The sequence below is a fragment of the Salvia miltiorrhiza genome, chromosome 2 (genome assembly GCF_028751815.1).
Source record: "Salvia miltiorrhiza cultivar Shanhuang (shh) chromosome 2, IMPLAD_Smil_shh, whole genome shotgun sequence".
Classification (NCBI taxonomy): Eukaryota; Viridiplantae; Streptophyta; class Magnoliopsida; order Lamiales; family Lamiaceae; genus Salvia; species Salvia miltiorrhiza.
The window spans coordinates 46,488,136-46,499,629 of record NC_080388.1 but is presented as its reverse complement, the minus strand read 5'-3'; the positions used below and the strand labels follow the sequence as shown (position 1 = coordinate 46,499,629).

Here is an 11,494-nt window from a genome sequence, read left to right as displayed (position 1 = left end):
TACTTCTTTCTTCTCTTTTACATTTAGGCCTTGATCATTAAACCTAATCCTATATATATATACTCCCACCGTCCCTAAAATAACTTCATCTTTTATCATTTTGGGACGTCCCCAAATAACTTTCTCTTTCCATTTTTGGACACCTACCACTAATAATATTTTATTTATTTTTACTTTTCACTTTTCACACTTTTCACAACTTCCAATAATAATTATATCACTTTTTCTCCACTATCAATACACTTTATAACTTTTTATTAAAATCCGTGTCGTCCTCAAAGAGGAAGCCATTTCAGGGACGGAGGGAGTATTAATTATAAATTTGTAAATTAAGTATTTAGTAATCTAATCTGCAGTTCGAGAATACCCTTCCCAGACCCCCGGCCGCTGACGCCGTCCGCCGCTGCCCTCCGTCCGCCGCCGCAAGTCTCCGGTGCCGCTGCCCTTCTGCGCGACGTCCGCTGCCCTCCGCAAGTCGCCAGGCTCCAGTCCGCCACGAGCCGCCCCGCCGCTTCGCCGTCCGTCCGCCGGCCGCAACTCACGCACACGGTAAGCCCTCTGATTATGTGTGTGCTGATTTGTTACAATATGCTTTCTTAATTTTCGTTTTTGAATTGTCATCTTGAAATCTTGAGGCATTTGTGCCCTACTGATTTGCAGCCTACTGATTTTGAATTGCCATCTTGAAATCTTGAGGTATTTGTGCTGAGTGTGTGCTGAATTCAGTTTCTTAAATGGGTGTTGGGATAGTTCTGGGTATGGGATGTTATCGGGTACCGCCTACCGTCGCCGTCTCTGACACAACTCCCTCCTTTCCCTCTCCGTCTCTTCTCTCGCATTGCTCCTCTTTGCTCTCTGTCGGCGCTACCTCCAGCACGCAGCGGCGATTAGGTTGAACACTACTGTATTTTAAGCTGATTGTTTTCCAGTTACTGCATAGTCAGTTGGTTTCGTTGTTTTGATTCCAAATCTCAGCTCCTTTTTGGTCATCAGTCGAATGCATAATATATGTTTGATGAAATGCTAAGCAATCGTCACCGTGCTATAACCACTGTATGGTCGGTGAGTCAAGTTCAACTTCTTACAATATGATTGTTTCAACTATGTACATTTCGTCAACGATATGAATTTTCCGTATTTGCAACATCTTGTTTCGTTGTTGTGGAATTTTGATTGTGGGTTTTACACTGTTAATTTGTGTTCTACTTTTTTTTTTTGGAAACATATTAGGTTCTGGAGCTTCGCAGATTCGAGTTAATTGGATAAATGACAAAATAGAAGCGAAAGAGCTGTATCTGTTTTTGATAAAATGATGCTTCTCACAGGCAGAAATTGTAGAATTAATCAACATTTCAATATCTATCAGAGGCTGAGTGTTGCCTTGTTTTGTTCCTCTATGGAAAAGGGCGCAGAAATTGAAAGAGTTGTGAGAATGATTAGTGAGCATCCTTTTCCAGATCAGCCACTACGTCCCACTCTACAATGCCAAATTCCCCCGGCTGCCTTGTCAACCCCGTTTGTTGAAAACGTGCTAGGTAGCTTGTTTGGTGCCCATACCAATGGCCTGAAAGCATATGAATTTTTCAAATATTGCCTTGATTGTAAGCTCTATGTTCCTAGTTCTGGTGCATTTGACAAGACACTGCATATTCTTGCACGTATGCGTTACCTTCACAAAGCATGGGAGTTGTTAGAGAGTATCAAGCGGAGCCACCCTTCCTTGCTTACGCTCAAGTCAATGAGCATAATGTTGTCTAGAATAGCGAAATCTCAATCCTATGAAGTCACCCTAGAAGCTTTTGAGAAGATGGAGAAGTATATATTTCGAGGAAAGAAATTTGGTACAAATGAGTTTAATGTGCTTCTTCAAGCATTTTGCACACAGCGACAGATGAAAGAAGCACGATCTGTTTTCCACAAGTTGCATCCTCGGTTTCCTCCCAACACCAAGACCATGAATATTTTGCTGCTGGGATTTAAAGAATCTGGTGATATTACTGCAGTGGAATTGTTCCATCATGAGATGATCCGGAGGGGTTTTAAGCCAAACAGTGTTACGTATAATATCAGAATTGATGTGTATTGTAAGAAAGGGTGTTTTGGTGATGCTCTGAGACTTCTTGAAGAAATGGAACGTGCAGGTTTCTCTCCCTCGTTAGAAACAATAACCACGTTAATTCATGGAGCTGGGGTGGCTCGTAATATCTCAAAGGCTAAGCACTTGTTTGAGGAAATTCTTAGAAGGTCTCTACGGCCAGACACTGGGGCTTATAATGCCTTATTGAGTTCTCTGGTAAGATCAAAGGATGTGCACGCTGCAGTAAGCTTAATGGAAGAGATGGAGAAGAGAAACATTGAGCATGACAATGTCACTTATCATAATATGTTTTTGGGATTAATGAGATCAGATGGTATTGATGGTGTTTCAGCACTTTATATGAAGATGGTTAAGAAAAATTTTGTGCCAAAGACTCGAACGGTTGTTATGCTGATGAAGTTTTTCTGCCAGAATAGCAGAGTTGACCTGGGATTGGACTTGTGGAATTACTTGGTGGAGAAAGGGCACTGTCCTCACACCCATTCACTAGACCTCCTGGTTACGGGGCTTTGCGCCCGAGGGAGAGTTGAAGAATCCTTTGCTTGCTCTAAGCAGATGCTGGAAAGAGGTAGACTTGTGAGCGAGCGAGTGTTCCAAATGTTGGAGAGGTTTCTGGAGGAGATGGGGGAGTTGGAGAAATTAGAGGAATTGGAGTATATGATAAAGAAGTTGAAGCAATTGTTGCCTTCAAGTCCTACATGAAGTTAGACCAGTAAAATATGATCAAGTTCCAATTAACGTCGGAAGAACCTATAATGTTGCAGAAATTTAGAAAGCAAAGGAGAAATAGTTCAAAGCATAACTTCTTTTTAAGAGGCACAGGTAACCCTTCTCCCACACAAGAGCTCGGGTCTTCTTAAATTTGTAGTACATTTTTGGCAAATCAAGTAATTTACTGCTTTCTGTAAACATGTCTCAACAGAAGCACCTTCATATCTCAGGGTTTTGAGGGGACGTAGTGACATGTAATAGCTTTTGAATGGAAATGGGGAAGGATGTAACCAATTCCTTCACTATGTTGTGGATGGAGCTTGATGATAGCCAGATGACTGTCAACATCATATGATTTTTGGAACTTCATTCACATGGTTAGCTAGACAAACCTCTCATCGACAGCAGAGGTAACATTGTTGCACATTACTTTAGCCATATATCTTTGTCTTCCTCTCGAGAGATGGGCAGAATTATATTTGGGGAATAATATGTGGTGATTAGTAACTTCTTCTTTGTTTCAAGGAAGGGCAGTATTTTGTGGTGTCATTTCCTGCTTCTGGCATATTTGTGACTTGTTTATGAGTAAAACTGGCTGGGGGCATTCAACCCAATTACTTATGACATGCTTGGTCTCAATACAATTTGGAAGCACTTCTACTTCGCTCTTATTAATACGCATTTATCTTTGTATCGTCGATGTTCAATTAATGATCAGTCGTTTTATCAATCTCTCATTTCTTTTGCTTTTTGTGCGTCCATGGTACTTTATCCCTGCCTGTTTATATGGTTATGTGTGTGCTCTTCCTCTCTCTAGCCCTTCCTTTAATAGTCCATAGATCACATTTTATGTCAATGATAGTAGGCTTTCTGATCTGTCTCATGTAATGCATCTTTTGTGATCAAGACCAGAAGAAAAGTTGTAGCAACTGCAGCACAACACAAATATATCATCACTTAACGTGCTTACTGTTACATGATTATAGTTTATCATCCCGGAAACCTAGAACCCTGCTTCTTGAACCAATATAGATCACCCTAAGCCAACAGGTCTATCTCAGTGAAAACATCAACATGTGAAGCAGTTGTACAAGATTATGCATCATCTATATAGCTGGCTAACGCCAGATGTAATAGGTAATTATCTCTTCCTTATCTAGGATCGTAAAAAATTATCGACCTTGCTATTTGTTTTCCTGGAGAGGAACTTCATGCAAATGGGAGGTTTGACCCCTGCTAGAGCTAGCACAGAACTAGGAAACGCCCACATTGCTTCTCCACATATTAGACCTGATGCTACGGCTGGCCCAAAAGCATCTGCCTTAGCCTTGTTTATCTTCTGCCAAATGTAGAGTAAGAGGCTTCCAACACACATGTCGATGGTGAAGTATGCTCCCAAATAAAATGGGATTGCCATTGCTGTTGGAAGTGGAATAAACCACGACCTTTTCTTGCCTAAAACATCTCTAATGAGATTGATGAGAATGGCTGCTGCAAAGAATACGTAACATAGCTTCATACAATAATATGGGAGTGCTGAGGGACCTTCGACTCCTAACTTAGCTATATTGTAGTAAATAGTAGCATAAGGAGCAGGATAGTTACTCGTAGGAAGCCCGAGATCAGGAATTGCCTTGTAAAATATCCAAAACACGCAAGGAGAAATGACGCATCCCATTGCTGTGCCAATTGCTTGGCTCACAAACATGGAACGAGGTGAAGACATAGTCAAGTAGCCAGTCTTGAAATCCTGCATAAGGTCGGAGGCAGTGGTGACTATGTTCATCATGACACCACATGCTGCTAGACTAACAAGAATTCCTCCATGAGAAGCACCTGCCCACGCCCCAATAGCAAAGATGGCAAGCTTCCCATATGCAGATGCTAAAGACCAATCTGTCAGCCCACACCCAAATGCATTGCAAAAGGCCAGGGATGGGCCGAAGATGTAGAGCACTGTTATGTAGTACCATTTAAGCTGGTGGAAGATTCGAGTAAGTGTTCCGAATAAGAAGTACCATTTCAGCTGGTGTAAGATGTGAGGAAGCGCCGCAGTAGTGATTGAAGCAATGATTATATAACCTCCAATTGCAAACCATGTTGGTACTTGATACTTTAGAAAGAACTGGGTACGGCACCGTTCGTCATAGCTCTTAAATGTTGTAGAAGGTGAAGAATGTTGTGACACTGGGATTTGCATGTTGGCATTTTTCTCTCGAAGTTTTGCAGCATATCTGGCTACTGCTAGGAACAGCAGCTTGAAGGAAAAGTATATGCCATCACCGAGTATCATGGCAATGCCGATGAACACCTGAGTTTGAATAGGTATTATCAACAATGAATATATACACATATATATTATTGAGATGGGAAACTAAATGAGGACACTGTAAAAGCACCTTATAACCTTGAAGCCCTTGTAAACTGCTTGAAGGGAGATCTGCAGAATACCAACTGCCCTTGCGAGTTTCAATAAGTGGCCACATAATACCCCAGGAAATAATTCCTCCGACTAGTAAAGATACATTTATGATACGAGGACAAATCATCCCAACTCCTACATAAGTTGTCGAAAAATCGAAGTAGAACCTATAATTGAATGGAAAAATATGGTAATTAGTTTATAGTTTTAGTGCTTTGTTTAAATTCTTACTGGTAGAACATCCAACATTTCCTAATTCCTATATCTAATGGTACAGAACTAACTCAAGAGATAAGGATATGTTCTTGTGCGACCATGCTTACCTGTTTTCTAATGCTTTCAATCCGAAGGTTGGGAAGCTTGAAAATCCACAGTCGTCCTCAGTTTGGAAGAACCATTGAAAGAAACCCCACAAGAAAGTATATGAGAAAAACTTGCCCAACTCCCTGACTTGCTTTCTGTGATAAAAGAACACGGACAAGCTCTTGACATCTCCATATAAGCTATATAAACTTTTAAGTTGTTTGTCGTCTCGTATACATTACTAAATGGATCTCTATAGCTTTAACCTATATAAACTGGCTTACTTTGCTAGTTTGACTCCTTGAGGAGTGTGGAAACTGTTAATAAGATTTGCTGTTGCAGTAGCGGATGGATAAGTCAACTTGAAGTTTATGATCATGACCTGAAATATTAAAAGCATAAATATAGATATAGTAACATGGATTGTGTCTGTGTGTCTCCAAAATGCAATATCTAATTCGATAAGCAGATTGTAGAAAGATCACCTTACTCAGAGGTGCGACACAGAAGAGTCCTAGAAAGCTAACTGCTGCTAGAAAGATAATCATCCACCCGAGGGATATGTTCTTGTAGTCCAGTCCATCTCTGCTGTCCTCTGATTGTTTGGCTACGCGTTCGCTCATTGCGAGAAGGTAGCTTCCAAATCCTCCTGTAAAACATATGATAATATGTCAACTTTATTTATGTAGTTGTGTCATCTTCTTCAACACATTTTTATTTACCGCTGAAGGCTATGCCAGATGAAGCAGTGACACAGGTCTGAATGACGGTGTTCTCTTGGCGCGTGAAGGGATGAGTCAACATGCCAAATTTCGCCATCAACTTGGTCCAAATCTTGACAAAGAAGAACCCGAGTAAAGCAGCTGATATATTGAGTGAAGGTATGATTCCAGTGGTGAGGTTGAGTTTCATCACTATGCAGCTGAACAGTAGTGACAGCAGAAAGCCTACAGCAAAGGCTCTCACACTCAACTGCTTCCTCCATGATGACGCCTCCTTGTTTTCGAACATCCTCTCCACAGATAACTCTTCATCTTCCAATTCTTTTGCTTCTCCTTTTTTCAAGTTTTCTTCGCTTTTTTGTTTTCCACATTCTATGCTGCTTTCATCCTCCACCACATTGATTTCACTTGCATTGCCCATTGATTCTGCCTATTATTAGGAGGGTAGTATTTCTTCTTCTGGTTAACAATCAAAAGTAGCACATTTTATGTTAGCAACATGTGTGAATCGTAACTATCACAGTCCTACAAGTCTTGAATCATAACATACGTTAATCTTATGCCTTGAAATGTCTCATTTCTTTTCCAATATTTGACACGAGCATTTTTTCTTCCTTATTTTCACTTCAAGGGTGGATAATATTATCACACCAAAAATGGAGGGATAATATTATCCACCCTTGAAGTGAAAATAAGGAAGGAAAAATGCTTTTGTGTCAAATGTTGAAAAATAAATGAGACATTTAAAGGCATAAATTTTTGTTATACATAATTTTCCATGGATAAATTTATCCATTAAAGTAAACGCAGTCTCAGTGTTATTAGTTGACCCAGTCATCCAATTGAAATATTAGATTACTTTATGAAATATCTATGCAAATGATTGGACTCTTGATCACGGAAACTTGGAAGTCTTCACGCGCTCAAAGTAAGTTGGAAAAATATCATAAATGTGGAGTTACATTCACGAAAAATGAAAAAGAATCAAAATGAGCTGATTTATACATTTCTTTAGTTTGTCGTTCCAACCTAGATTATGTAAAGTTAAAGCTCCACAAAATGAGAACCAAGCAGCAAAAAGATAAGCGGGAAAAAAATAAAATAAAGAAGCCCATCACCTCACAAATGGAAATCCATTTCCTCCCCAGACTTGAATATAGCCATGAAGAACAGAGGTTACTTACGATTGTTTTTTTTTTTTTTTTTTTTTTTATCAGTAAAAATACTTTATTGAAATAAAGGAAAAAACCATAGGTACCAGAGATACTTAAAACATTACAAAATAGAAAGTTTGTGTTCGCTTGAACACCAAGAAGAGAAAGGAACATTCCCATCAACAATTTGGTAAATCTTGTTCCAACTTCACAATCTACCCTTAATCTCCAGAACAAGTTGCTTAGCATCCCACACCCTACCCTCAAACCTGCTCTCGTTTCTACACTTCCAAATCAGCCAAACAATCCCGACCCAAAGTGCAAGAAGCAATTTTCTCCCTTTTTTCTTCCTAACTCCAAGGACAAAAGACTTAAAGTGTTGTAAAATACCTTTGGGTTTGGCTGTTTTTACGTCGAGCCATTGGTGAATTTGGTCCCAAACCATCTCAACTTTGGGGCAATGAAGAAAGAGATGTTCCGCCGTTTCTTCTCGCATCACACATGAGTTACACCATCTCTCTTCGAGACCAATTGAAACATTCCTTCTAAGCAAGTTATCACATGTAGGCAATCTATTGATCAAGCCTCGCCACGCCGTCACTGCTGCCTTATGAGGTGTCTGAGCCTTCCAGACTTGAGCTGCCTCGACCTCCGCCTCCGGCACCTACCCGCTTTTTGAAGCCGCAATGGTATCATAAGCTGCCTTTGTTGAAAAAGCATCGTCTTTACCGGATTTCCAGCGCCAATCATCTTCCTTACCTGCACAAGGGATAACTTGAGATATTAAAGTCCTCAAAGCCTCCCACATCCCTCTTTCCCTCTCTCTCAACTCCCTTCTCCATCCGATCTCCCAGTTCCAATCTCCATTCTCTCAAAAGCCCGATTCCCCCACCAAGCCTCTTTTATCAAGACATAAATTGAATAACCTTGGAAAAACAAATTTCAGAGGTTTACACCCAACCCAAACCTCCTCCCAAAAGCTCACCCTCATGCCATCACCCACCCGACGACAAATGTTACTCGAGAACCATCTCTCATTGAACTCCCCACCCTTCTCAATTATTCTCGCCCACCATCTCTTCCCGCTGCCCCTGTTCTCCAGCCTACATTCTCCCCAGCTTACCTCACCCTAAACAGATTTGACCACCCTAGCCCAAAGAGCTTCGCCCTCCGTCAAATATCTCCAAAGTCATTTAAAAACCAGTTCCTTGTTAAACCACTCAAGATTCCTAAACCCCAGCCCTCCCTCTCGCTTCTTGTTACAAAGAACACTCCATTTGACCCAAGCAATATGACTCGACTCCCCATTTCCCCCCCCAAAGAAAATTACAAAAAAGAGAGTTAAGCCTACTCAACACAGCTTTTGGGATAAAGGAGAAAGAAAGTTGAAACACCGGAATGGCTTGCAATACCGATTTGATCAAAGTAATTCGCCCAGCTAGCGACAAAGTTCTTCAATTCCAACCTCCGATTTTCTTAGCAACTTTATCAACCAAGAAATTCCAATCCCCAATGCTATTACATCGGCAGCCCCCCTTAATACCAAGGTAGTTGCAAGGGAAGGCGCCAACCTTACATTTTAGGATTGTTGCCCATCTCAAAACTTTTTCTTCGTTCACCGAAACCCCCATGATGCTACTCTTATCAAAATTGACCGCCAGCCCCGACAAGAACTGGAAGAGTAAAATCAGATTCTTGATTACCATCACATTCCTCTCATCTTCATTGAGAATAAAGATTGTGTCATCTGCATATTGCAAATGAGATATCGGAATTTTCTCCCTTCCCAACACCGTTGGACCCACAAGCTGTTTTTCTGTTGCTTTTCAATAAGCGAATCGGTGACATTGGGTCCCCTGTCGAAGGCCTCTCTCCATCTTAAAATCACCCGATGACGACCCATTTACCAACACGCTTGCGGTTGCTGATGACAAGCATCCCCGAACCCATCTTCTCCACTTAACATCGAAATTAAGGAGCTCCAGTAAGCTATCTAGGAAATCCCATTGAACGGAGTCATAAGCTTTTGCGAAATCGATTTTCAAGAAAATTCGGCCCATTTTCCTTTTCTTTGCCTCTACCACTGCTTCGTTCAAGTTAACAACCCTATCCAGAATATAGCGACCCTTCACAAAAGCACTCTGCTTTTCTGAAATAATCGACCCCACAACCTCCTTCAATCTCCCGACGAGGACTTTTGCAATGATTTTATATAAACTACTAATAAGGGAAATGGGTCTGAACTCCTCCAGAGACTCTGCACCTTCTTTTTTCGGGATGAGCACGAAAAAAGTTGTATTACACCCTCTAGGGATTGCACCATTCTGATGGAATTCCTTCAACACTTGCAGTAAATCCTCTTTGACTGTATGCCATGCTGCTTTCTAGAACATAAATTTAAACCCATCTGGACCCGGGCTTTTATCTCCACTGCAGCTCCAAACCGCCTTCTTGATCTCGTCCAGATCAAACTCCCGAACCAGCCACGATCTTTCCTCATTCGAAAGCCTTCTTTTCATGAGATCGAGGGGTAAGTTCGGTAGATGTCGCTGTCGCCGCCTGAAGAAAGCTCCGAAGTGATTCCTGATTCTGGCTTTGACCTTCACCGAATTTGAAATCCACTGATTCTCGAAATTTAGTCCAGAAATTTCGTTCATTTTTTCGTCTCCCTAAAATGGCCCGATGAAAGAAACTAGTGTTGAGATCTCCATCCTGTAACCACTTGATTTTTGCTTTCCGTTTCATCAAACTTTGCTTGTCTTTTAACTAAAGAATCAGCTTCGCTTGAACTTCATTTCTCTTGATTATTTTTGCTTCCGGCAGCCCACTCTCCTCATCTTTTTTATCCATTTCATGAAGCTTTAACTTCAAACTCTGAATCCTAAAATCATTACTCCCAAATGATGATTTGTTCCACTCCTTTAATTTCTCCTTAAGCAACTTTAGTTTCTCTTTGACAACATAACTTCTCCAGCCCACCACATTTGTCTTCGACCAAACATCCTTAACCACCTGTTGAAAACCCGGGTGTGACACCCAAACATTATGAAATCGAAACGGTGTAGGGCCCCAATCTTCGGATTTGGTCATGAGTTGAATAGGCAGATGATCTGATAAGGATCTTTTTAGACCATGGCCAGCTGATCCTTCTCAAACTCTCAGCCATTCCTCATTAACTAGGAAACGATCCAGCTTGCTCTTGCAACTCCCATTCGGCTTATACCAAGTGTATTTTCGACCTTGAATTTTGATTTCCTCCAGAGCATTACTTCAGATGAAATTTTTAAACCCTCTTGCCTCTGCCTCATTAAACAACTCCCCATTACCTGCTCTTTCATCCCCTCTTCTAACCGCATTGAAATCTCCCATGACACAAACACAGAGATCTGCATTTTGTACAATAATAGCTCCAATAGCATCCCACAATCTTCGTTTATCCCCTGCTCCAGCCGGTGCATAAACGTTTATGATACAGCACCTAATATTCCCTTGTTTAAAAATACCATTTACAACCACTGCCCCGGGCAGATTCCATTTACTGGATGCCTCAAAGACTTCCCTATTCCACACACAAGCAATCCCACCGGCCCTCCCCTCCGAATTCTTCACCGCCACTTCGAAATTATTCACACCCCACCACGAATGGCAAAAGAGTTCATTAAAAATCTCCATTTTAGTTTCCTGTAAGCAGCAGAAATCCACTTTCTGATTTTTAACCAAATCACTCACATCTCTTTGTTTCGCAATACTCCCCAAGCCCCTTATATTGTAAGACAAAAAAAAAAAATCATGGAGAACTTACTGAGATACTCCTAGCTTCTGCTGTCCCTTGCTCCTTACCTTGATTCTCCATCTGGCGTTCAATCTCGCTGTCTTCAAGAGAGCTTGTAAGCCCAAGCTTTTTCCCCAAAAATTAGATTTCATGACTCTCTGATCTTTCCTTATCTGGGACTTCGAGATCTTCCTTGTTCATCTGCACTTTTCTCAAATTTTCCTCCTCGCTGACCGACGCCCCTTCATTCTCCAGATTTGAGATTAAAGCCCCCCACTTATTCATCACCTCCTCTCTGCTTTGCTTTCTTTT

General features: G+C 41.1%; 2 protein-coding genes across 12 annotated transcripts; one reads left to right on the top strand and one right to left on the bottom strand.

Moving 5' to 3' along the window:
* The first annotated feature begins 326 nt into the window (after nucleotides 1-326).
* LOC131011718 (pentatricopeptide repeat-containing protein At3g61360) lies at nucleotides 327-6,755 on the top strand. Of its 11 annotated transcripts, none has more exons than XR_009097091.1 (5): nucleotides 345-549; nucleotides 661-1,062; nucleotides 1,231-2,920; nucleotides 3,040-3,219; nucleotides 6,275-6,755. XR_009097091.1 is itself a non-coding variant. In XM_057939520.1 (2 exons), exon 2 carries the CDS (start codon nucleotides 1,310-1,312, stop codon nucleotides 2,798-2,800), a length of 1,491 nt encoding a protein of 496 aa, XP_057795503.1. In that variant the 5' UTR covers nucleotides 327-549; nucleotides 1,231-1,309; the 3' UTR covers nucleotides 2,801-3,486. The 11 variants fall into 11 exon arrangements, 1 of the variants encoding a protein (XP_057795503.1); XR_009097087.1 differs by having other exon boundaries at nucleotides 3,021-3,219; XR_009097088.1 differs by having other exon boundaries at nucleotides 3,021-3,219; nucleotides 6,265-6,755.
* Nucleotides 3,740-6,677, bottom strand: LOC131011716 (probable metal-nicotianamine transporter YSL7). The gene is made up of 6 exons (XM_057939518.1): nucleotides 6,257-6,677; nucleotides 6,020-6,183; nucleotides 5,819-5,916; nucleotides 5,555-5,689; nucleotides 5,209-5,398; nucleotides 3,740-5,120 (listed from the first exon to the last, which is right to left on the bottom strand). The coding sequence occupies exons 1-6, from the start codon at nucleotides 6,675-6,677 to the stop codon at nucleotides 3,966-3,968; spliced, it is 2,163 nt and encodes a 720-aa protein (XP_057795501.1). The 3' UTR covers nucleotides 3,740-3,965.
* Nucleotides 6,756-11,494: the final 4,739 nt, after the last annotated feature.